The sequence below is a fragment of the Thamnophis sirtalis genome, unplaced genomic scaffold (genome assembly GCF_051295495.1).
Source record: "Thamnophis sirtalis isolate CommonGarterSnake01/CBP01778 unplaced genomic scaffold, rThaSir2_p1.2 scaffold_2, whole genome shotgun sequence".
Lineage (NCBI taxonomy): Eukaryota > Metazoa > Chordata > Lepidosauria > Squamata > Natricidae > Thamnophis > Thamnophis sirtalis.
Genome location: NW_028261382.1, coordinates 53,101,816 through 53,126,815, shown reverse-complemented (window position 1 = coordinate 53,126,815; position 25,000 = coordinate 53,101,816). Strand labels below are relative to the sequence as shown.

The window sequence follows — 25,000 nt, the reverse complement described above, 5'->3', positions numbered from 1 at the left end:
TTTTGGGGGGCGGGGCTTCAGGTAGCCAAAAATGCTGTATTCAGTGTATAAGACGCACCCAGATTTTCACCCTCTTTTTTGAGGGAAAAAGGTTCGTTTTATACTCCGAAAAATACGGTACATAACAACACATGAGTAAATGGACATTATATATGTTTATGGGTGGGTAAGAGGTTATTTACGTTTTGGAGTAATATGTGTACTGTGTAGTTTTAATTTTGTAAGATTTGTGTTAGAGCACCAATGGAGACCAAAGGGAATACGTAATATGAGGAATAGATGGGGAAATCGTTGAAGGTAGCAAGATGGAATGTACGTGGCTTGGCGGGGAAATATAAACCAGCAAGAATTGAAAAACCAATTAACAAAGAGAAATATTGTATTCTAAAAAGAAACACATCAAAAGAAAAAAGGGGTGGATGAAGTTATACTGGCTTATACTGGTGTACATGAAAAGGCATTTGGGGTAGAGCAAAAGCAAGAGGGGTAGAAATCATTGTAGCGAAAACATGTGAATTTATGATGAAGACTATAAAAAGGGATGTTTTGGGAAGATAACTCAAGGTTTGATTTATGGACAAGAGGTTACCTTAGCAAATTTGTATGCATCTAATATAAATCAAAGAGAGTTTTATAATAGGGTATATAAAGAAATAGAAGAAATCCCCCCCCCAAAAAAATTATGTGATAATGGCAGGAGATTATAATATGCTCATGGATAGCGGAATTGACAGATCCAATCCATCAAAAGGAGAAATAGAGTATAATAATTTAAGAAAACGTATTAATAGAAATAGACTCTCGTGGCACGACAAAACCGCGCTCGTCAAAATAGCGGTGATAAAACCACATCGCTAAAGCCGCGATGTCATCACCGCGCATCATCACCGCCGCGACAACAGCGCGGCGACAGAAGGGCGCTTTAAAACAGCGTGGTGGCAGAAAGCCGATTTAAATTAAGGTAAGGGTTAGGATTAGGGTTAGGTTTAGGGTTAGGGTTAGGGTTAGGTTAAGGGTTAGGGTTAGGGTTAGGGTTAGGGTTAGGGTTAGGGTTAGGTTAAGGGTTAGGGTTAGGGTTAGGGTTAGGGTTAGGCTGAGTGCTTCGGAAGGCGCGGATTTGCCCTCCGCCCATATGTCAGCGCGGTAAGGTCGCATTTGCTTTAGCGATTCGGATGGCGCGGATTAGCACTCGCGCTTATGTCTCCGCGGATAAGGGCTTCGCAGTATTGTGGTGGAACCGTAGACTCTGAGGAGGTCGGCAACTGGCTTATCCAGAGGGCAAAGAAGACCCTGGTGCCAAGGGCCTTGGGGAAAAGTATATTATAGCAGGAAAATGGTTCTTGGTTCTGTGCCAGGCACAAACCAAACCATTGCTACCTCCCTCCTCCTCCCAGGGGATGGCAGCTGCATTTACGATGTGTATGGAGTCTCGGAGACTCACGACGGGAACCCCTCTCCCTTTTCCCCTTTCCCAGGGCGGATCGCTGGGCAAAGGCACTTGCCTGAAACAAGGCTCTGATGCCGACCTGGTGCTCTTCTTGAACAACATCAGAAGTTTCGCAGACCAGGAAAAGAAACGGAAGGAGATCATTATGGAGTTTGAAAGGCAGCTCAAGGAATGCGAGATGCGAGGGCTACAGGTTTCCTTTCACCAGTCGAAGTGGCCCAACCCACGAGTGAGCCAATTCGAGTTATATTCCGAAGACTCTGAAGACTTCATTGAATTTGATGTCCTGCCAGCCTACGACCCCCTAGGTGGGTATTCTATCTGAGCAGGGAAAGCCCCCCCCTTCCCCCCACCCCAAGCTACGGTTGAGCAGAGGCAGTGGTGGGTTTCAATTTTTTTATAGAACCTCTTCTCTGGGTGCGGCCTGCTTTGTGGGAGTGGCTTGCTGGCCATGTGACCGGGTGGGAGGGGCTTGCCAGCCATGTGACTGAGTGGGAGTGGCTTGGCAGTCGTTTGACTGGGTGGGCATGGCCAACTTGTAAAATGTGGTGAAACTCACTTAACAGCGCTCTTGCTTAGCAACCAAAATGTTGGCTCAGGAACTCTGGGCATTTGAAGCACGCAAGTCTTAAAGCTGTCAAGTTACAAGACCCTTGCACTCCTAACCCTTTAGGGAAAAAAACCCCAGGGGTGTTCAAAGTTGACAGCTTTAAGACTTGTGGACTTCAACTCCCAGAATTCCTCCTCCAGTCATGTTGGCTCAGGAACTCTGGCACTGAAGTGTGCAAGTCTTAAAGCTGTCAAGTTACAAGATCCTTGCGCCCCTAACCCTTTAGAAAAAAAACCTCAGGGGTGTTCAAAGTTGACAGCTTTAAGACTTGTGGACTTCAACTCCCAGAATTCCTCCTCCAGTCATGTTGGCTCAGAAACTCTGGCATTTGAAGCACGCAAGTCTTAAAGCTGTCAAGTTACAAGACCCTTGCGCCCCTAACCCTTTAGAAAAAAAAACCCCAGGGGTGTTCAAAGTTGACAGCTTTAAGACATGTGGACTTCAACTCCCAGAATTCCTCCTCTCGCTCTTCATCTTGATGATGGGCAGACGGGTCGGGGGAAGGAGCTGGAACCGGTTCTAAACGGCACGGTAGATTGGTGGAACCTCTTCTATAGAAGAGGTTAGAACTGGCAGGAACCCACCCTTGACCAGGGGGCACCAGAGCCATGGAGGCTGCTGAAGCCTGCTTCTCCTCTAAAACAGGGGTACCCAATCCCGGGGCTGCGGCCTGTTCGAAAACGAGCCGCGGGAGAGATGGGCAAGCACACAGATCAGTGGTGGGTTCCTACCGGTTCGGACGGGTTCGCTGGTTCTCGTCTTGTGTGTGTGGTTTTTTTTTTGCTTCTGCACACGCGCAGAACAATTTTTATTGTACTGTGCATGGGTGTGCAGCACGCATCAAGCACATGCATGTACGCCCACGAGCGAACCGGCAGTAGTGCCTGCCGGAACTCACCCCTAGCGCAGATGCACGAAGCCCCACTCGCACGAGTGTGCACGGCTGCAGTTCACATAAATGGAGCTCTGTGTGTGCATGTACCTGCCTCTCTCTCTCTCTCTCTCTCTCTCTCTCTCTCTCTCTCTCTCTCTCTCTCTCTCACACACACACACACACAGGGGATCTCCTGCTCTAAAATGAACGTCAGTAACATGTAAACAATTCTGTCTGTCTGTCCCTCTGTGTGTGTGTGTTTGTCTCTCTCTCTCTCTCTCTCTCTCTCTGTCATTCTCTCTGTCTGTCTGTCTCTGTCTCTCTTTCTCTCTCTGTTCTCTGTGTCTCTGTCTCTCTCTGTCTGTCTCTGTCTCTCACTGTCTGTCACTCTGTGTCTCTCTCTTTCTCTCTATCTCTGTGTCTCTGTCTCTCTCTGTCTCTGTCTCTGTCTGTCTCTCTGTTTCTCTGTCTCTCTCTGTCTGTGTCTCTGTCTCTCACTGTCTGTCTCTCTGTGTTTCTGTCTCTCTATCTGTCTCTGTGTCTCTCTGTCTCTCTCTCTGTCTCTCTCCTGTCTCTGTCTCTGCCTCTCTGTTTCTCTGTCTCTCTCTGTCTGTCTCTCTCTGTCTGTCTCTCTCTGATTCTCTGTGTGTCTCTCTGTGTGTCTCTTTGTCTCTGTGTGTCTCTGTCTCTGTCTCACTGTCTCTCTCTGTCTCTGTGTCTCTGTCTCTCTCTGTGTCTGTCTGTCTCTCTGTCTCTCTGTGTCTCTGTCTCTCTCTGTGTGTGTCTGTCTCTCTGTCTCTCTCTCTCTCTGTCTCTGTCTCTGTGTCTCTGCCTCTCTGTGTCTCTGTCTTTCTCTCAGTCTCTCTCTGTCCATCTCTCTGTCTCTCTCTGTGTCTCTGTCTCTCTGTGTCTGTCTGTCTGTCTCTCTCTCTCTGTCTCTGTCTCTGTCTCTGTCTCTCTCTCTCTCTCTCTCTCTCTCTTTCTCTCTCACACACACAGAGCCAGGCCAGATCACCAAGCTGAAAAAGTTGGGGGACAGATACTCTAAAATGAATGTCAGTCACTTATGTAAACAATTCAGAAACTCCTCAAGAGACCCACTGTGGTTCTGACAAAGGAAATTCGGCATCTGGCAATCTTTCGTTTCTTTTCTTTCTGCCATTCTTTCCAAGGAAGAGAGAACGTGGGTGAGGTCTTTCTGGGTAGGAAGGGATGTCCTTAGACACATTTTGAGAGGGGGTGTGGGAACGTTGGGCTTCCTCAGTTTCCCTGCAGTCCCAGGGGAGGATCTCGTTCCCGGAGGACCTGCCTTTCCGAAGCCGTTGGAAGTTCCTTTTTCCACGGGAGAAATCGGGATAAGATTCTCTTGTCTACAAAGTTGGCGGAGCATTTCAAAGGGGCTTTTGAGACCTGGCTGAATTTTCTCTCGACAGGCCACTTTCAACGCTCCAAGCCCGACCCCCAGATATACGTCGATCTTATCTACTCTGACCATGAGGGAGAGTTCTCCCCCTGCTTCACGGAGCTGCAAAAGGACTTCATAGTGAGCCGCACCACCAAGCTGAAGAACCTTATCCGCCTGGTGAAGTACTGGTACAAAGAGGTCGGTGGCCTGGAGAATGGAATTCAGGATCCCAATTATTGGAATCCGAGTAGCAATTTGTAGGAGGGTGGTTGAGTCAGCCTTACTTAGGAAACACCGCAGCCCCACCTCCGTGCTTTCACAACTGCACTGATTCACTTAACAGATGTGGCAAGAAAAGTCGTAAAATTGGGGAAAACTCCCTTAACAAATTTATCACTTGGCAAAGTACCGCATTGTTCGGAGTATAAGACGCACCTTTTTCCCCTCAAAAAAAAAGAGGGTGAAAATCTGGGTGCGTCTTATACACTGAATACCGCATTTCTGGCCTGTTGAAACCCCGCCCTCTTTGCAAAAATGGCCGTGTGGAGCCAATGTTCCCTCTATTTTTTTTCCAGTGTGAGCAGAAAAGTATAGTGTTTGAGCGGCATATTTTCATGCCTGAGCACCTGAATTTTTTTCACAGATGTCACCTAAGACAACAATGAAATCAGTATTATTTGAAACTCAAAGTTATGTTTATTCAAGGTACACACTTAATTAAAAGTGTTATATAATATCAGTATCACTTAACAACACTCCTGCTTAGCAACCAAAATGTTGGCTCAGAAAGTCTGGCATTTGAAGCACGCAAATCTTAAAGCTGTTGTTACAAGACCCTCGCACCCCTAACCCTTTAGAAAAAAAACCCCAGGGGTCTTCAAACCTGACAGCTTTAAGACTTATGGACTTCAACTCCCAGAATTCCTCCTCCAGTCATGTTGGCTCAGAAACTCTGGCATTGAAGCATGCAAATGTTAAAGCTGTCAAGTTACAAGATCCACCAGGTTCGGGTCGTGAAGAAGAGAGAAAAGAGCGCTGTTCCCTTGTTGTCTTCCGGGGGCCCTGGAGGGAGGGAGGGAGGGAGGGAGGGAGAGAGGGCTCCTAGGGAGACGTTGCCACAACCGGGCAACGGTAGTGCTCAAATGTCCTGGTTACCCCGGTTGTGTGAATGCAGCCACCGCGATACCTTCCTCGCTAATTTTGCTTGCGAGGCTACCGATCGATTCCACACGAAGGTGGTGCTCCTGGAGCAAAAGCGGCGCCGGGCAAAACGAGCATTTGCACCTGCAACGGATGGTACCTTCGCTCCGCCAATGATAGCGCCCGGTCTTCACTCTCGCCCCGCCCCTTCGACCCCTATCCCGCCCCCTCCGAGCTAAGCGGAAATTCTCCTCCAGCCCACAGGTTACGGTTTGTAAAACTGTAATAAGTTTTTTTCGCACAGTAATAAAAGGCGCAAGGAAGGGTGGAAACTGGGAAGCCGCAGCTGTTTATCTTCAGCCACAAGAACAGGAATTATGCAAACCTCATCTTTGTTGTTTCTGTGTGTGTGTGTGTGTGTGTGTGTGTGTGTGTGTGTGCATATGTTTGCTTTGGCAGAAATCACTGCGCGGCAGTTAGAAACTGCTGCGCGGGGTTTTCTTGACACGTGCGCGGCCGCGCAGCCGCGCACCTTAGAGGGAACAGTGTGCGGAGCCTTTAGGAGGCTTATAGAGTGCTTCTGGGGGCTGGAGAGGGCAGAAATGAGCAAAAAACAGGCCACTTTTTGCTCGATTTTGCTCCCCCCCCCCAGACCCCAGGAGCACTCTGGAAGCCTCCTAAAGGCTATGCATGTCCTTTTTTTGACAAAAAAAGGGCCTGTTTTTGCAGTCTGCAGAGTGCAAAAACTGTTTTTTTTTTTATTTACCTCTTGGTGCATCTTATACTCTGAAAATATGGTACTATATTTCCCTGAAAATAAGACAGGGCCTTATTTTCTCCCCCCCCCCCGGACATAAGCGCTTGGCCTTAATTTCGGGGAAGTCTTATTATTTTTGAGGTGCAGGAGGCAATGAGCGTGGTCACCTCATGGCTGCTGCTGTGTTGTAATATTTTCGGGGAGGGCTTATTTCAGTGCATGTGCTCCAAAGCCCCCGATTGGGCTTATTATCCAGGGAGGTCTTATTTTCGGGGAAAGAGGGTATAAGATAATCAAGGATAGATTGTCTTTTGTCGGGCTTCCTCATTCAAACACTGCAGGGAATTTTGTTTAAGCTGCCTTTCTGTGTAACCCAGGTGGAGGAAAAGTCATTCCCCCCGAAGTACGCCCTTGAGCTACTAACTGTCTACGCCTGGGAGCAAGGAAGCAAGGAGCACCACTTCAACATGGCAGAAGGTTTCCGGACAGTGCTATGGCTCATTGAACACTACGAGGAGATTTGCATCTATTGGACAAAATACTACGATTTTGACAATGAGACCATCAAGCAGTATTTACAGGGCCAGCTCCGTAAAAAGAGGTCAGTCTCTTACCACGAATTCCAAGAGTTATTTTCTTTCAAAAATCAGCAATGACATTTGTCGTAGTGGAGAAACTCCTGCACCAATGGCTCCTAGCGAGTTTCAAATTGGAGTAAAATGCGAGCACCTTTTGAGCTGTTGCTACCTTTGCTTGCCTTATGCGTCAATGTTTCTTCTTCTTTTGGAGTGGCAAGAGCAAAACAGCTGTGAAACAAAGGGGTGTGTGTGTGTGTGTGTGTGTGTGTTTGTGTGTGTCCCCAAACTTCCCTTCTTTCCTTGCAAAATTCATCCCAACTTTCTAGCTTGAATTTCATCTGACCTAGAAACACCATTTATGCACCTGCTGGCCACCAGAAGGCAGCAGAGAGACACATGACTCTTTGCTGCCCCCTATCTGAAGCGTGGTTGTGAAATCATAGATCCACCAAGTTAATGGAAAGTACTTTCAACAGGGCCTTGAACTCATGAACAAGTGTTGCCATCTGCCCCAGCCTGTGCAAAGGACTCTAACTTTCTTTATTGAACTTCAGGCCCGTGATCCTCGATCCAGCGGATCCAACCGCAAACTTGGGAAAGGCAAAAGGCTGGGAACGGCTGGCAGAAAAGGCGAAAACGTACGCTTCCATGATTTGCTGTCGGAAACGAGATGGTTCTTTGGTTGAACCCTGGGATGTGCCGGTGAGTAAAAAAAGAACGGCAAAGTTTGCATTTTTGCTGGGTTTCTTCGGGATAAGATGCCACGGTGGCGCAGTGGTTAGAGGGTGGTACTTCAGGCTACTTCTGCCGACTGCCGGCTACCAAGAGTTCAATCCTGAGAGGGCTGTAAAGCGGTATATAAGTCTAAGTGCTGTTGCTATTTCAGACTTACTCTGCCCCCTACCATGAGTTCCATTCTCAACGGGTCAAGCTTGACTCAACCTTCCATCCTTACGAGGTCAGTAAAATGAGGACCAGATGGTTGGGAGCAAAATGATGATTCTGTAAACCACTTAGAGAGGGCTGTAAAGCGGTATATAAGTCTAAGTGCTGTTGCTATTGCAGGCTTACTCTGCCCCCTACCAAGAGTTCCATTCTCACCGGCTCAAGCCTGACTCAGCCTTCAATCCTTACGAGGTCAGTAAAATGAGGACCAGATGGTTGGGAGCAAGATGATGATTCTGTAAACCACTTAGAGAGGGCTGTAAAGCGGTATATAAGTCTAAGTGCTGTTGCTATTGCAGGCTTACTCTGCCCCCTACCAAGAGTTCCATTCTCACCGGCTCAAGCCTGACTCAACCTTCCATCCTTACGAGGTCAGTAAAATGAGGATCTAGACTTTGGGAGGGCAAGAGGCTGACTCTGTAAACCTCTGAAAAATAAAATCAGTGGGGAAGCTAGATTCACTTAATGACGGTGTTATTAATTTCTCAACTGCGGGGCACCCTTAACTACTGTGGCAAGGACGGTCATAAAATGGGACAATGAGCTCAGTTAACAGTTGTCTTTCTTAGGCAACATAAATTTTTAGGCTCCCTCGTGGCGGAAGACTGCGTATACTGTAATATCAAAGAAATGGTGGAACAGAACCATTAGAGAAAGGAGCAAAAGTTAAGATGCTTTTTAAAAATTATTTTAAATAATTAAACTGAATTGTTGAATAGCCCTGCGGGGAGTTGGCCACAGCCATTCGGTGCCATAAAGGGGGATCTCTGTAGCTCAGGGTTGTCCTTGGTGCTCTCTGAGCTTGGCGGTTTTCCTGTAGACGTTTCATGACCCAGCTAGGCTACATCATCAGTGCTGGAAGGGAGTAGGGTTTGCGGAGAGGAGGGGAAGAAAAGGGAAAGTGGAGGTGGTAATGAAGGAGGAGGAAGAGGAGGAGGAGGAGGCCACTGTAAAGGCCTTGGTGCTCTCTGAGCTTGGTGGTTTCTTGCAGACCTTCCCTGACCCTACTAAGTAACATCATCAGTGCTAGAAGGAAGGTGGGAGAGGAGGAGGAGGAGGAGGAGGAAGAGGAGGAGGAGGCCACTGTAAAGGCCTTGGTGCTCTCTGAGCTTGGTGGTTTTCTTGCAGACCTTCCCTGACCCTACTAAGTAACATCATCAGTGCTAGAAGGAAGGTGGGAGAGGAGGAGGAGGAGGAAGAGGAGGAGGAGGCCACTGTAAAGGCCTTGGTGCTCTCTGAGCTTGGTGGTTTTCTTGCAGACCTTCCCTGACCCTACTAAGTAACATCATCAGTGCTAGAAGGAAGGTGGGAGAGGAGGGGGAGGAGGAGGAGGAGGAGGAGGAGGAGGAGGAGGAGGAGGAGGAGGAGGAGGAGGAGGAGGAGGAGGCCGCCGCCACTGTAAAGGCCTTGGTGCTCTCTGAGCTTGGTGGTTTTCTTGCAGACTTTCCTTGACCCTACTAAGTAACATCATCAGTGCTAGAAGGAAGGTGGGAGAGGAGGAGGAGGAGGAGGAGGAGGAGGAGGAGGAGGAGGCCACTGTAAAGGCCTTGGTGCTCTCTGAGCTTGGTGGTTTTCTTGCAGACCTTCCCTGACCCTACTAAGTAACATCATCAGTGCTAGAAGGAAGGTGGGGAGAGGAGGAGGAGGAGGAGGAGGAGGAGGAGGAAGAGGAGGAGGAGGCCACTGTAAAGGCCTTGGTGCTCTCTGAGCTTGGTGGTTTTCTTGCAGACCTTCCCTGACCCTACTAAGTAACATCATCAGTGCTAGAAGGAAGGTGGGAGAGGAGGAGGAGGAGGAAGAGGAGGAGGAGGCCACTGTAAAGGCCTTGGTGCTCTCTGAGCTTGGTGGTTTTTCTTGCAGACCTTCCCTGACCCTACTAAGTAACATCATCAGTGCTAGAAGGAAGGTGGGAGAGGAGGAGGAGGAGGAGGAGGAGGAGGAAGAGGAGGAGGAGGCCACTGTAAAGGCCTTGGTGCTCTCTGAGCTTGGTGGTTTTCTTGCAGACTTTCCTTGACCCTACTAAGTAACATCATCAGTGCTAGAAGGAAGGTGGGAGAGGAGGAGGAGGAGGAGGAGGAGGAGGAGGAGGAGGAGGAGGAGGAGGAGGAGGAGGAGGCCACTGTAAAGGCCTTGGTGCTCTCTGAGCTTGGTGGTTTTCTTGCAGACCTTCCCTGACCCTACTAAGTAACATCATCAGTGCTAGAAGGAAGGTGGGAGAGGAGGAGGAGGAGGAGGAGGAGGAGGAAGAGGAGGAGGAGGCCACTGTAAAGGCCTTGGTGCTCTCTGAGCTTGGTGGTTTTCTTGCAGACTTTCCTTGACCCTACTAAGTAACATCATCAGTGCTAGAAGGAAGGTGGAAGAGGAGGAGGAGGAGGAGGGGGAGGAGGAGGAGGAGGAAGAGGAGGAGGAGGAGGCCACTGTAAAGGCCTTGGTGCTCTCTGAGCTTGGTGGTTTTCTTGCAGACCTTCCTTGACCCTACTAAGTAACATCATCAGTGCTAGAAGGAAGGTGGGAGAGGAGGAGGAGGAGGAGGAGGAAGAGGAGGAGGAGGCCACTGTAAAGGCCTTGGTGCTCTCTGAGCTTGGTGGTTTTCTTGCAGACCTTCCTTGACCCTACTAAGTAACATCATCAGTGCTAGAAGGAAGGTGGGAGAGGAGGAGGAGGAGGAGGAAGAGGAGGAGGAGGAGGAGGAGGAGGAGGGGAGGAGGAGGAGGAGGCCGCCGCCACTGTAAAGGCCTTGGTGCTCTCTGAGCTTGGTGGTTTTCTTGCAGACCTTCCTTGACCCTACTAAGTAACATCATCAGTGCTAGAAGGAAGGTGGGAGAGGAGGAGGAGGAGGAGGAGGAGGAGGAGGAGGAGGAGGAGGAGGAGGAGGAGGAGGAGGAGGAGGAGGAGGAGGAGGAGGAGGGGAGAAGAGGACTGTGGGGTCCTTGGTGTTCTCTGACCTGGCTTGTTTTCTTGCAAACATTTCATCACCCAACTAGGGAACATCATCAGTGCTAGGAGGGAGTGGGGTTCGTAGGGAGGGGAAGGAACACTGTGGAATCCCCAATGCTGTCCGAGCTTCCTCCTTTTCTTCCATACGTTCCACGACTCAAACTAAGTAACTTTGTGAGTTGGCCACAACTGGTAACAGCAAGTTGGCTGCAGCAAATGACCCCCTTCGGAGTTGCAGGGGCGAGGGTAAAGGAAGGGATTTACCGCAGACTTCCAGACATCAGCAAATAACCCAAGGTCCGTTTTTGTGTCTTTTCCAGCTGGCAAAGGAGGCCCCTCAAGAGGAAAGCTGGTGCACGCTATTATAAAGAGACCCCACCACCCCCCCTTGTGGATCTGAAACACCCGGGTGGAAGCAGCTGAATGGCAACGCGCTTTGGCTTTTAATACTACTTCAGGAGCTTATATATATATGGGGAAATAAGGGATAGCGTACCAATCTAGAATGTGATTGATGAGACATGATTTTAAAAGCCAAACTTAGTTTGAGGAACCCAGGATATGGAAGGCAAGCCATCATTCGTCCCTGGTGGGACAGAACGAAATCCAGCTTAAGATTTGCATCTGGTGGCTTCCGATTGCAGTCACGCTGACTTTACGTTGGTGTGAATTTTACACATTCATGTCCAGAAATTGCGGGGTAAAGGGGCTGACTTTAAGGGAACATTTGATGCTGTTACGATATCTCGGGGAAAATTGGGGCACAGCCTGGAGAGGAATTGTGGGAAGAAAGACCAGGAGCTTATAAAATCCACACTGGGATAAAACTTTTCTCAGATAGGTAGGTGTCCTGACCCCCGCCTCCGTCCAGGAACGAAGGCCGAGACAAGCTTAGCTGGAATTCCACAGCACTTTATTAGCAGGAAACATAAACCTCGGTGGCTGAAAGCCCAAGCAGACAAACAAATAAGAACCTTGGCAGCAACTGAGACTCCGACAGATACAGATAACATCATCTCCAGCGTTAAAAATGAAGTTGAATCCTGCAAACCAGACTCCTCCCAGAGTCTCTCCTTAAATACTGTCTTGAGAGGAGCCTAATTACAACCACCTGGGTCCAATTATTGTTTGTATCTGCGTAGCTGTTCTCTATGTCGATCTGCCCGGCATTGCCGGGCATCCAGGACCACCTCCCTTGTCTCCTCGTCACTGCTCCAAGGCCTGACGTCAGGAGCACACTCCCTTCGGCTCTCACCGCTGCTCCATGCCTCAGGCGCCTCCTGGTGGCCAACCAGCCTCTCTGCCCCCTGCTCGGAGTTGGAACCCTGTCCTGGGTCCTCCACCTCTTCCAGAGCCGACTCATAGGGCCCCTCGCTGTCGGAGTCTGTTTGCAGCTCCAACGGCTCCTGCTGGGCCACAACAGGTAGGTAGGTAGATAGATAGACAAGACAGATAGATAGATAGATAATCTTTATTGTCATTTTTTACTGTGGGCACACTGCCAATGTTAAAATGAAATTCTGGGACCTCCTCTTAAACGTGGACACGTATAATACAAACATATATAGATGCTATAGGTCAATTAATCACTGTGCATCGATTTGAACCTTCTTCCTTTTATCGTTGTTAGACAGCGAGATCCTTGTTTGATTGAAGGGTTAATGACAAAGGGCTCCGGCTTCCGAAGGGATATCAAATTTTGTCGTGCATTTACACTCCTTGATTAAATCCTGTTGCTTGGTTTTGTTAAATGATATTTCTTCCTACGATATTGCAGTTGCCGTTATTGTTATTATTATTATTTTGCTGTGCTTTGTTTAATAAACGTTTTCAGCTTGGGTTGCATTTACGCTTTTATTCTTTTCGAGGCCACAAATTTCCTGTGCGTATCGTAGCATTGGCACTCTTCGAAACCATGTCTGTCTTTGCAAGCATTTTGTGCCTGAGTTTAAGGGTGGGGTAGTGTTCTGACACCACCACCACCCCCGGTACAGTGAGTTACGCCGACACAAGATTACTGCTAGACAATTTATTCACAGTAAATTAACACACCGACAAGACTTTGGCAGCCACCCAGACTTCCACAGATCAGAAATGCACACAAGAGCTTCTCCAGCTTGAGTATAACGGTTGTGTCCTGCAAAAAGCCTCCTCCCCAAGTCTCTTCTTATATACTCTCTTGGGAGGAGCCTAATCACAACCACCTGGCCCCAATTATCTTCTATATCTCTGCAGTTGCTGCCGGCCCGTTTTTGCCTGGCGTCCGGGACAAACTCCCTTAGCTCCTCCCCACTGCTCCAGGGCCTGACGTCTTCACCACTGCTCCAGGGCCTGACGTCTTCACCACTGCTCCAGGGCCTGACGTCAGGGACAAACTCCCTTTGGCTTTCACCGCTGCTCCATGCCTAGGCGCCTCCTGGTGGTCAACCAGCCTCTCTGGTCCCTGCTCAGAGTCTGAACCCTGTCCAGGGTCCTCCGCATCTTCCAGAGCCGACTCATAGGGTCCCTCGCTATCGGACTCTGTTTGAAGCTCCAACAGCTCCTGCTGGGCCACAACTGGTGGATATTAGATTTCATTTTTCTTCCCCTGTCCAACAATGGGTGCATCGGAGGCCAAATCTTTCTTCAGCCCAAATGGAAAAAATGGACGCTGGGAGGAGATTTGGGGTGGAATGTCATGCTTAAAAATTGTATTTCTTGCTCTTTTTAAGAGCTTTTTCACGCAGAAGAGGGAAAATCCTGTTGCAGCGGTCAGAAAAGTGGGTGCCAATGTGTTTTTTTTTGGAGCCCAAACATTTTCGGCTTGGGTTGCATTTACGCTTTCGTTCTTTTCGAGTCCACAAACCTCGGGCGAACCGGCAGGGGGGGAAAACTGCTCGTCCAACAGTTTTCTGCTAAAAGTCCGGACAATTAAAGTTCTTCCTTTTCCTGTGGTTCACTTGAGCGACGTTTTCATCAAAATGTCGCTCTCGGCATGGTTTCTGAGCCTGTAGAAAAGCACAAACGCTCTTAATAAAATCTGAGTGCTAGATTATAGTAAAGTTTTTAAAGATAAATATCCCCCTCGCACATATGTGCTAGTCGTTCCCGACTCTAGGGAGCGGTGCTCATCTCCCTTTCAAAGCCGAAGAGCCAGCGCTGTCCGAAGACGTCTCCGTGGTCATGTGGCCGGCATGACTCAACTCCCGAAGGCGCACGGAATGCTGTTCCCTTCCCACCAAAGGTGGTTCCTATTTTTCTACTTGCATTTTTTACGTGCTTTCGAACTGCTAGGTTGGCAGAAGCTGGGACAAGTCACAGGGAGCTCACTCCGTTAAGCAGCGCTAGGGATTCGAACCGCCCAACTGCCGACCTTTCTGATCGACAAGCTCAGCGTCTTTAGCCACTGAGCCACCGTGTCCCTTATAAAATTTATATAATCCAGTTTATATTGTTGGAAGTTAAAACCCACTCCTCTCCTAGAAAAAATGAAATATTTTAGGGTTTATTAAAAAGGCAGAATATTTCCCCTAAAAGAGAAGTAGAGAGGCAGAATCTCAACATTATTCCCCCACCCTCCCGCCACCTTTAATGGGCCATTAAGACCTGGGCCAGTCTATAGGAAATTTCAGATAGCTTATGATTAAGATCAGGAATGATACAAATTGTTTATAGTTAGCCTAACAAGGAGGAGCTAAGCTCAATTTAAAGACGTTATTAATTTTCTACTTTCTCTTTAAGTATATTTTAAACTGTTTTTGTTTAAGATTTATACCTTGTATTGGTTCTGGGAAGTCAGGGGGGGAGAAGAGGGGAGGGGGGAGGGAGGGGAGTATACTAGGTTAGAGGAGGGGTGTTGGATTTTAAGGTAATATGACTGTATATGTATACTACTATTTTTTCTTTTTTATGTATATTGAAATGGAATTATAAATACCATCAACACAAAAGGGAGTTTGCTCAGAAGCCGAAATACACCAAGTGAATGACAGGAAGAGTGGGAAGCAGAGGAGAGAAGAAAGAGAGGAAGAGAGGGATAGGAGGGAGGGGGAAGGGGGAAGATGAGGTCTATAAGGAGGAGTGGTAAGGGGAGAGAGGAGAAGGAGAAAGGAAGGGGAAGTAGAGTAGAAAAGGATGATGGAGGGGAGAAAGGAGGTAGAAAGGGGGAGGAGAGAGGAGGAAGAAAGTTTCGGATAAGGTATAAATATGGTGTATGGAGAACAGAAGAGCCAATAACTGGTTTTTGTTTTTTCCTTTGGTAGTTGATGGCAAAATGAATTGATGTAATTACTTAATATTACAACATGATATTGACTATGTAATAGTATACATGTGATTATATGCTATGAAAATGGAAAATTAAAAAAAAATTATGGGGCAAGACCTGGGCCAGTCTATTCTACATAACAAAGATCTACCCCTTTCAGGCAGAACCATTTCATTGCCCTTCATAGCAATAGCAATAAGACTTATATACCTCTTTACGGTGCTTTGCAGCCCTCTCTCAGTGGTTTACAGAGTCAGCCTCTTGCCCCCCCAACCATCTGGGTCCTCATTTTACCCACCTCGGAAGGACAGAAGGCTGAGTCAACCTTGAGTCTGGTGAGATTTGAACTGCCAAATTGCAGGCAGCCGGCAGTCAGCAGATGTAGCCTGCAGTACCACCGTCTAACCACTGCGCCACCGTGGCATCTTATCCCGAAGAAACCCAGCAAAAATGCAAACTTTGCCGTTCTTTTTTTACTCACCGGCACATCCCAGGGTTCAACCAAAGAACCATCTTGTTTCCGACAGCAATTCTTGGAAGCGTAATTTTTCGCCTTTTCTGCCAGCTGTTCCCAGCCTTTTGCCTCTCCCAAGTTTGCGGTTGGATCCGCTGGATCGAGGATCACGGGCCTGAAGTCCAATAAAGAAAGTTGAAGTCTTACACGCAAGATGGCAACACTTGTTCAGGCCCTGTTGAAAGTACTTTCCATTAACTTCAGTATTTGGTGGATCTACTACCATTTCACAACTACACAAATAGAAGGCCGGGTTGCAAAACTTCAGATAGATGGCAGCAAAGAGTAGTGTCTCTCTTCCTCTCTCTCTCTGCTGCCTTCTAGTGGCCAGCAGGTGCATCAATGGTGTTTCTAGGTCAGATGGAAATCAAGCTAGAAAGAGAAGGAGAGGAGGGTGGAAGGGAGAGAAAGAGAAGGAGAGAGAGCAGGAAGGGGAAGAGAGAGGGTAGGAGAAGAGGGAGGGAGGGAGAGAAAGAGAAGGAGAGAGGTAGGAAGGGGAAGAGAGAGGGTAGAAGTAGGGGAGAGGTAAGGGAAGAAAGGAGAAGGAGAGGAGGAAGGAAGGAAGTAGAGAAGGAAGGGAGGGAGAAAAGAAAGGGAAAATAAGGTGGTGTCGCAACAGGCGGAAGGGATGATAAATAAAGCAACCCAAATTGTATATTATAACCTTTTAAATGGAATAACAAAAGTATAAGAATGGCAAAGAAAAAGAATATTCATGTGAATGTATACCTATAATTGTATGTAAGAGAATAAACGACAGTAAGAATATAAAACACAACATAGGTAAACAATATTGTGGTATAAATAGCTAAGTATAAATAAATAAAGAAAGAATTGTACATAAAAATGGATAACGAATAAGGAGACGATGAATGCAAGATAGAAATGTATAGAAGGGAAAACACTAACTGTAAAGAAACCGATATGGAACTGCGGTATAATATACGATGGAACTTCTTGTTCCTATGTTGTTTTAAGTCATGTCTTTGTTTTTGTTGATGTGTTTATGTGTTTAAAATTAAAAAAAAGGAAATCAAGCTAGAAAGTTGGGATGAATTTTGCAAGGAAAGAAGGGAAGTTTGGGGACACACACAAACACACACAAGCCCACACACACTTCTTTGTTTCACGGCTCTTTTGCTCTCACCACTCCAAAAGAAGAAGAAACATTGACGCATAAGGCAAGCAAAGGTAGCCACAGCTCAAAAAAGTGTTTGCATTTTACTCCAATTTGAAACTAGGATCTAGGAGCCGTTGGTGCAGGAGTTTCTCCACTACGACAAATGTCATTGCTGATTTTTGAAAGAAAAATAACTCTTGGAATTCGTGGGGGGAGACTGACCTCTTTTTACGGAGCTGGCCCTGTAAATACTGCTTGACGATCTCATTGTCAAAATTGTAATATTTTGTCCAATAGATGCAAATCTCCTCGTAGTGTTCAATCAGCCATAGAACTGTCCGGAAACCTTCTGCCGTGTTAAACTGGTCCTTGTTGCTTCCTTGCTCCCAGGCGTAGACAGTTAGTAGCTCAAGGGCGTACTTCGGGGGGAATGGCTTTTCCTCCACCTGGGTTACACAGAAAAGCAGCTTAAACAAAACTCCCTGCAGTGTTTGAATGATGAAACTATACGAAAGACGATCTATCATTGGCTAAAATTAGCACCATTTTAAGGCAAATATAATCAAGCTGACTTTATTATCTGGCCCCTTTCCCAAACCCCAGTCTCAGGCCTGCAGCCATCTTTTCTTTTGGATCCTTGGCCTGCCACACTTTCTATTATTCAATTATCCATTATGAAAATGGGAGGGGGGATTGTATGGAGTTAGATGCTATGCAGCCATAACAACATTCTTTCTAGAAAGCCAAGGTCATCGTTTGTCGCCAATATAATATTATTCTACTATTCTATTATGGGAAATGGGATTGTATGGAGTTAGATGCTATGCAGCCATAACAACATTCTTTCTAGAAAGCCAAGGTCATCGTTTGTCGCCAATATAATATTATTCTACTATTCTATTATGGGAAATGGGATTGTATGGAGTTAGATGCTATGTAGCCATAACAACATTCTTTCTAGAAAGCCAAGGTCATCCTTCGTCTCTGCGTCTCTGAACCTGACCGGAATTGGATGGGTGGAAGCTGCCAGCATGGCAGTGGGAGATTGAACCATGTGATGGACTTGTTGGGTGTGGGGGCAAGATCTTGAGCTTTCAACTGGGTGGAGAAAACCGGGAAGCTTTCAGATTCGGCTCTCTTAATAAATTGGAACTCTGAGTGAGGCAGGAGGGGGTACACAGGTAAACCCACCAGTGGCTGGGCCAGGTTAAGGGGTCTTAATAGGCCGAAACGTATAAACTTCATATTAACTTGACATTTAGCTTTAGTGCACTTTATTTCCTCATAAGAACTTCCTCATAAGTATTACAAATATTACAAGTATTACAAATATTACTGAAACATGTTGCAAGCTACTACACAAGGATGGCACAAGGAAGTAATGTGGGTGTAGAATACTGAGAATAGCCAAATTACAGAATAGCATTTTTCCTATCCTGTTTTTATGACTTTTAGGATTCAGTTCTGCATTGTATTTTTCCAAAATGTACTTCTGATTTACGAAGTTTGATTAAAGGTATAAAATCACTGCCCAGGGCGTAGCCCAGGCAGTTCAGATTTTGGTGTGCGAACACGCTGAACTCGATGCATCAATAAACCTGTTTCTCTCGCACCTTCATGGTCTCGAGTCCTGGTCTTTCGTAAGTAGATTGCTAAGTAAAACCTCAATCTGCTGCAACATGAGGAATCCTTTGCCTCGGACTCTGATTTAATTTTGGATGCTATTTGGAACCCTGACACTGCGGTTTTCACCTCACTAAAAGTTTTTCTACTTTCTCAAAACAATCAGTCCCATGGTCCAATCAACGTTCATCCTGACAACCGGGTAGGGCCATCACTCCGCCGCCTTCTGACCAGGTGTGAAAATGTCCTTGGCTCCCAAGAGAAAGCATTTTGTTTTGGCTAGAAAAATCCCTCTATCTTGAACTTTCAACTAGGAGGGGAAAACCGGGAAGATTTCAGAACTAGAGGGAGGGATAACAATGGGAGGGGAGGGGAAGCTGCCTCGGGAAGCTGCTCCAAGTCACACAAAGCCCTGAGAACTTAAGAACCGCTGGCTAAACTAAAAACTGGGGAGGGGGAATCCTATTGCAGTGTTTTTCAACCTTTTTTGTGCAAAGGCACACTTTTTTCATGAAAAAAATCACGAGGCACACCACCATTAGAAAATGTTAAAAAAATTTAACTCTGTGCCTATATTGACTATATATAAAGTGTTTTTCCCACGGCACACCTTACACTATGTCACGGCACACTAGTGTGCCGCGGCACAGTGGTTGAAAAACACTGTCCTATTGGTAACAATAATGAAAGTATGGAAAAAGGATTCCATAAATTGGGACCCCGAATTCCATTCTGAAGGCAACAGACCTCATTGTACCAGCATTTTACCAGGCAGATGAGGCGTTTCAGCTGGCCGCATTGGTTCCGTATGAAGTTCCTTTGCAGCTCCGTGAAGCAGGGGGAGAACGCCCCACATGTGGCTGTGCGTATCAGTTTGAGGTAGGGCTGAGGGTCAGACTTGCAACCGTCATACCGGCCTGTCGAGAGAAGATCCGGGTAGAATGTGCAGAAACGAACAGATTAACATTAGCAATGAAGGAGAAAGAGCAAACGGAATCATTTATATGATTGGGGAAGTATTTTACCAATGGCTGGAGAATAAAAAAGGAGTTCGGAAATGAAGAAGGCTAAAAAAAATAAGTAGAAAATATATTAAGATAGCGACATAAATAAGATGAAAGCTGTTAGTATGTGTAGGATGAGAATAGTGATGTTTCGTGTTAATATGGTGTCATCGCTAGAAGATATTAAGAAGAGAAATGGAGAGTTTTATCATGTGTAAATGTTTAATATATTATAAGATTAAGTTTAGGGAAATGAGGTTAATATGAATGTGAAAGAGGCAGCAAATGAGGAACGATGTGGCACAGAGGTGTTTGCACCCAGGAGAGAGAGAGGGAGGGAGGAAGAGAGAGGGAGAGAGGGAGAGGGAGGGAAGGAGAGAGAGAGGGAGAGAAGGAGAGAGAGAGGGAGGGAGAGGGAGAGAGGGAGAGGGAGGGAAGGAGAGAGAGAGGGAGAGAGGGAGAGAGAGGGAGGGAGGGAGATGGAGAGAGGGAGAGGGAGGGAAGGAGAGAGAGAGGGAGAGAAGGAGAGAGAGAGGGAGGGAGGAAGAGAGAGGGAGAGAGGGAGAGGGAGGGAAGGAGAGAGAGAGGGAGAGGAGAGAGAGAGGGAGGGAGGGAGAGGGAGAGAGGGAGAGAAGGAGAGAGAGAGGGAGAGAGAGGGAGGGAGGGAGATGGAGAGAGGGAGAGGGAGGGAAGGAAGAGAGAGGGAGAGAGGGAGAGGGAGAGGGAGAGGGAGGGAGGGAAGGAGAGAGAGAGGGAGAGAAGGAGAGAGAGGGAGAGAGAGGGAGGGAGGGAGATGGAGAGAGGGAGAGGGAGGGAAGGGGAGAGAGAGGGAGAGAAGGAGAGAGAGGGGGGAGGGAGAGAGAGGGAGAGAGAGGGAGGGAGAGAGAGGGAGAGATGGCTAGGGAGGGAAGGGGAGAGATGGAGAGAGAGAGAGGGAGGGAAGGAGAGAGAGAGGGAGAGAAGGAGAGAGAGGGGGGAGAGAGAGAGGGAGAGAGAGGGAGAGAAACTGCATAAGGAAGGTGGAATGTCTACTTTTGTAATTGAGAAAAAAATCCTTAATTAAAAAAAGGGGGAGAATCAACCAGGCCTCAAAAGGCATGGGTGACCAGGGAACCGGTTCGGGGGCGAGGCCAGCCAGCCCTCTCGACCGGTTTGGTGGCCCAGTTGCCATCTCCACTACCGGTTCGCCCAAAACGGTGCGAACCGGTAGGAACCCACCTCTAGTGATTTCCTTGGCTCTAGTGCTCCCTGCCTAACCGTAGCAGGTGGGGGAGAGGTGGCTTTACTTGCTCAGGAAGAATATACCCACCTAGGGCATCGTAGGCTGGCAGGACATCAAATTCAATGAAATCCACTGATTTTTTCGAACGTAATTTGAACTGGAGCACCCGAGGGTTGGGCCACTTGGACTCGTCAAAAATGAGTTCCAATCGCACGTTCTCCTTGCATCCGTTGAACCACCTTCCAATCTCCGTGATGATCGTCTGCTGCTCCTCTTCCTTGTCTGTGTATTTTTTGACAAGGTCCAATAACAACTTTAGGTCAAAATTTGACGAATACGGCTTCCCCCGGCCTTCGCTCCGCCACCTCTCCATCTTCTCAACAATCGTCTTCTGCTGCTCTTCCTTGTCTCTCTTTCTTTCGGCAATGCTCCGGCTGATCCAAAGACCTGAAGAATACGGCCTCCACTGGTCTTCGCTCCACCACCTTCCCATCTCCTCCATCGTCTTCTGCTCCTCTTCTTCGTTTTTTGTGTATTCTTTGACAAGGTCCAATAACAACTTCACGTCAGCGCCTGACAAATATGGCTGCCCCCCGCCTTCGCTCCGCCACCTTCCCATCTCCTCAACAATCCTCTTCCGAGCCTCTTCCAGCTGTCTATATCTTACGCAGTTTTTGCGGAATGGCCTCATTTCAGCCTCTGATAAATTCAGTTCCTCCTCGCATTCCCGGAGCCATTTTTGAATCTTGCCCATGATCTCCGCCGGATCGTTTTCCTGGTCTCTGTAACTTTCGAGAAGGCCCAATAAGAACTCCAGGTCCAACAAATGCGGCTCCTTCTGCCATTCGCCGAGCCGCCTTTTAATTTCTTCGATGATCATCTTCCGATCCTTTTCCTGGTCCTCGTAACTTTGGAAGATGTTCAAGAAGAGCACCAGGTCGGCATCCGACGAATACGGTTTCCTCTCCCGATAGTTGACCCACCTTTCCAACTCCTCCATGATCTTCTCCCGATCCTTTTCCTGGTCTGTGTAACTTTGGAAAAGATCGCGTAACAGCTTCCGGTTGTCATCATCATCGGGCAAAAAATATATGCGGAGCATGCTTGCAATCTCTTCCATAATCACCGTCCAATCTTTTTCTTGGTCGGCGTAACTTCTGAAGATGTTGGAGAAGAGCTCCAGGTTGGCCTCTGATGAATGCGGCTGCTTCTGCCATTCGTAGTTCCGCCTGTCGATCTCCTCCTTGAACATCTTCCGCTGTGTTTTCTGGCCTTCGTAAATTTGGATGAGGCGCGAGTACCACAGCTCTACATCTTCTGAAAGCCGTACACCCCACGAGGGCCGGCAAGGTCTGAGCCACCTTTCCAGCTCCGTTATGATCCTCTTGCGATCATCTTCCTGGTCTTTGTAAGTTTCTATGACGTTCAGGAACAAATTCGGGTCAGCTGCGCCGTGTTTCATGCAGGTGCCTTTGCCAAGCGATCCGCCCTGGGAAAGGGGAAAAGGGAGGAGTTCCCGTCGTGAGTCTCCGAGACTCCATACGCATCATAAATGCCGCTGCCATCCCCTGGGAGGAGGAGGGAGGTAGTAATGATTTGATTTGTGCCTGGCACAGAACCAAGAACAATTTTCCTGCTATAATAGGTTCAAGGTTCATTTTATTTATATGCCGCCCTATTCCCGGCGGGACTAATATACTTTTCCCCAAGGCCCTTGGCCACAGGGTCTTCCTTGCCCACTGCATAATCTAGTTGCCGACCTCCTCAGAGTCTATTTCTATTAATACGTTTTCTTAAATGATTATTCTTTATTTCTGCTTTTGATGGATCGGATCTGTCAATTCCGCTATCCACGCGCATATTATAAACTCCTGCCATTATCACATAACCGTTTTTTTTTTACTTCTTCCTTTATATACTCTATTATAAAACTCTCTTTGATTTATATTAGGTGCACACAAATTTGCTAAGGTAACCTCTTGTCCATAAATCAAACCTTGAATTATCTTCCCAAAACATCCCTTTTTATACTCTTCATCATAAATTCACATGTTTTCGCTACGATGATTTCTACCCCTCTTGCTTTTGCTCTACCCCAAATGCCTTTTCATGTACACCAGTATAAGCCAGTATAAGTTCATCCACCCCTTCTTTCTTTTGATGTGTTTCTTTTTAGAATACAATATTTCTCTTTGTTATTTGGTTTTTCAATTCTTGCTGGTTTATATTTCCCCGCCAAGCCACGTACATTCCATTTTGCTACCTTCAACGATTTCCCCATCTATTCCTCATATTACGTATTCCCTTTGGTCTCCATTGGTGCTCTAACACAAATCTTACAAAATTAAAACTACACAGTACACATATTACTCCAAAACGTAAATAACCTCTTACCCACCTATAAACATATTTAATGTCCAATTACTCATGTGTTGTCATGTACCGTATTTTTCAGAGTATAAGACAAACCTTTTTCCCTCAAAAAAGAGGGTGAAAATCTGGGTGCGTCTTATACACTGAATACAGCATTTTTGGCCTCCTGAAGCCCCGCCCCCCAAAAGGCCGTGCGTACCTTTAGGAGGCTTCCAGAGTGCTCCTGGGGGCTGGGGAGGGAAGAAACGAGTGAAAAACGTGCCGTTTTTCACTCATTTTTGCCCCCCCCTCCGCCTCCAGGAGCACTCTATAAATCTCCTAAAGGCTATGCATGCCCTTTTTGACGAAAAACAGGCCCGTTTTTGCAAAAACGGAACGTTCTTGGGAGTTCTGCAGAGTGCAAAACTTTTTTTTTTAATTTGCCTCTTCAAAATCTTAGTGCATCTTATACTCCGGTGCATCTTATACTCTGAAAAATACGGTTATATAAAGACGTCAATAAATCCTGCTGAATCAGTTATCTGTGTGTGCTTTCTGGATTTGACTTTATGCAACAAACTCCGACAGGGATCTTCCTTGCCCACTGGATAATCCAGTTCCCGACCTCCTCCGAGTCTAATTGCTCTATTTGGATGGGAGAAATTCTAGGATTGATTACAAAGAAGCTGCCTTGGAGAATAGCTTGACTCCCTCTTCTTTGGGGCAACCCCTGAGATATTGGAAGACTCCCATCATGTCTCCACTAGTCCTTCTTTTCATTTAACTAGACATACCCAGTTCCGGCAACCGTTCTTCCTATGTTTTAGCCTCCAATCCCTTAATCATCTTTGTTGCTCTTCTCTGCACTCTTTCTAGAGTCTCCACATCTTTTCTACATCGTGGCGACCAAAACTGGATGCAAATATTCAAAGTGTGGCCTTACCAAGGCTTTATAAAGTGGTATTAACACTTCACGCGATCTTGATTCTATCCCTCAAATACTGGAAGGCTGCTATCATGTCTCCCCTAGTCCTTTTTTCCATTAAACTGGACATACCCAGTTCCTGCAACTGTTCTTCATGTGTTTTAGCCTCCAGTCCCCTCATCATCTTTGTTGCTCTTCTCTGTACTCTTTCTAGAGTCTCCACATCTTTTTTACATCGTGGCGACCAAAACTGCATGCAAATATTCCAAGTGTGGCCTTATAAAGTGGTATCAACCCTTCACGTGATCTTGATTCTATCCCTCTGTTGATGCAGCCTAGAACTGTGTTGGCTTTTTTGGCAGCTGCTGCACCCGGCTGGCTCCTATTTAAATGGTTGTCCACTAGGACTCCAAGATCCCTCTCACAGTTACTACTACTGAGCAAGGTGCCACCTATACCTTTGGGGAAGACAATGGGAAATTCTGTGAGTGGAGTCGTATTCTCTGCAATCCAGTTTGGTTGCTTTCTCAAAACTTTGCACCTAAGAGGCATAGTTGGTGGTTTGAATCCAATAGGTTGCTCGACTCTTAGAAACTTCCGGGTTTTAAGCTACCCCATCCAAAGCTGGAGGGGGGATGGGGAGGGGCTGCTCGGGTACTCCCCACCACCACCACTTTCCGCCTAGGCTGTGATCACCCAGTCCAGACAACAGAACATTTCAAGAGCCAAAAAAGCTTGCCTAGTGGTGGGGGCAAAAACCCTTCCCATCTCCCTTCCCTGGGCAGCCTCTCTCTCTCTCTCTCTCTCTCTCACACACACACACACACACACACACACACACGCCCCCCAACTCCATCCAGGCACCTGCCTGCCCATCCTCTGCTCACCTTCACCACCCTCAGCACCTTAATGCCTTCCACATCCTTGAAGCAGCGACTCTGGAGAAACTCGCCAATGCGGTCGACCTCCCTAACTACCCTTTGGAGAAACTCCTCATTGGGCTGCAGGTGGTCGGAGTAGAAAGTCTCCAGCTGCCACGATCCGACATGGGCAAGAGAGCCCATGGCCAGGCAGAGAGAGAGAGAGAGAGACAGACAGACAGACAGACAGAGACAGAGACAGAGAGAGACAGAGAGAGAGAGACAGACAGAGAGAATGAGAGAAAGAGAGAGGGAGAGAGAGAGACAGAAAGAGACAGAGAGAATGAGAGAGAGAGAGACAGACAGACAGAGAGAATGAGAGAAAGAGAGAGACAGACAGACAGAGAGAATGAGAGAAAGAGAGAGAGAGAGAGAGACAGA

The 25,000-nt window shown here is 47.2% G+C and overlaps 2 protein-coding genes across 4 annotated transcripts in view; one reads left to right on the top strand and one right to left on the bottom strand.

Annotated features, from left to right (window-relative positions):
• The window catches only part of OAS1 (2'-5'-oligoadenylate synthetase 1), a 15,142-nt gene extending 2,604 nt beyond the window's left edge, over positions 1-12,538 (top strand). The window contains exons 2-9 of one of the 3 annotated variants that reach the window (XM_087705554.1): positions 1,476-1,755; positions 4,365-4,534; positions 6,611-6,834; positions 7,366-7,513; positions 7,698-7,769; positions 7,877-7,948; positions 8,056-8,127; positions 11,014-12,538. In XM_087705554.1, the coding sequence (XP_087561680.1) occupies positions 1,476-1,755; positions 4,365-4,534; positions 6,611-6,834; positions 7,366-7,513; positions 7,698-7,769; positions 7,877-7,948; positions 8,056-8,127; positions 11,014-11,061 (1,086 nt within the window). In that variant the 3' untranslated portion in view covers positions 11,062-12,538. The remainder of the gene's footprint in view (positions 1-1,475; positions 1,756-4,364; positions 4,535-6,610; positions 6,835-7,365; positions 7,514-7,697; positions 7,770-7,876; positions 7,949-8,055; positions 8,128-11,013) is intronic. The other 2 variants (XM_087705555.1, XM_087705556.1) reach the window with 2 other exon arrangements.
• LOC106554335 (uncharacterized) lies at positions 12,145-24,810 on the bottom strand. The gene is made up of 6 exons (XM_087705557.1): positions 24,587-24,810; positions 20,510-21,911; positions 18,944-19,113; positions 16,796-17,019; positions 15,421-15,568; positions 12,145-13,680 (listed from the first exon to the last, which is right to left on the bottom strand). The coding sequence occupies exons 1-6, from the start codon at positions 24,761-24,763 to the stop codon at positions 13,588-13,590; spliced, it is 2,214 nt and encodes a 737-aa protein (XP_087561683.1). The 5' UTR covers positions 24,764-24,810; the 3' UTR covers positions 12,145-13,587.
• Positions 24,811-25,000: the final 190 nt, after the last annotated feature.

Coding starts and splice junctions, on each gene's coding strand:
- LOC106554335 (XM_087705557.1), bottom strand. CDS start 24,763: ATGGGCTCTCTTGCCCATGTCGGATCGTGGCAGCTGGAGACTTTCTAC. Junction 21,912..24,586: donor AGGTGCTGAGGGTGGTGAAG/GTGAGCAGAGGA, acceptor CCCCTTTCCCAG/GGCGGATCGCTTGGCAAAGG. Junction 17,020..18,943: donor TAAAATGCTGGTACAATGAG/GTCTGTTGCCTT, acceptor TGTGTAACCCAG/GTGGAGGAAAAGCCATTCCC.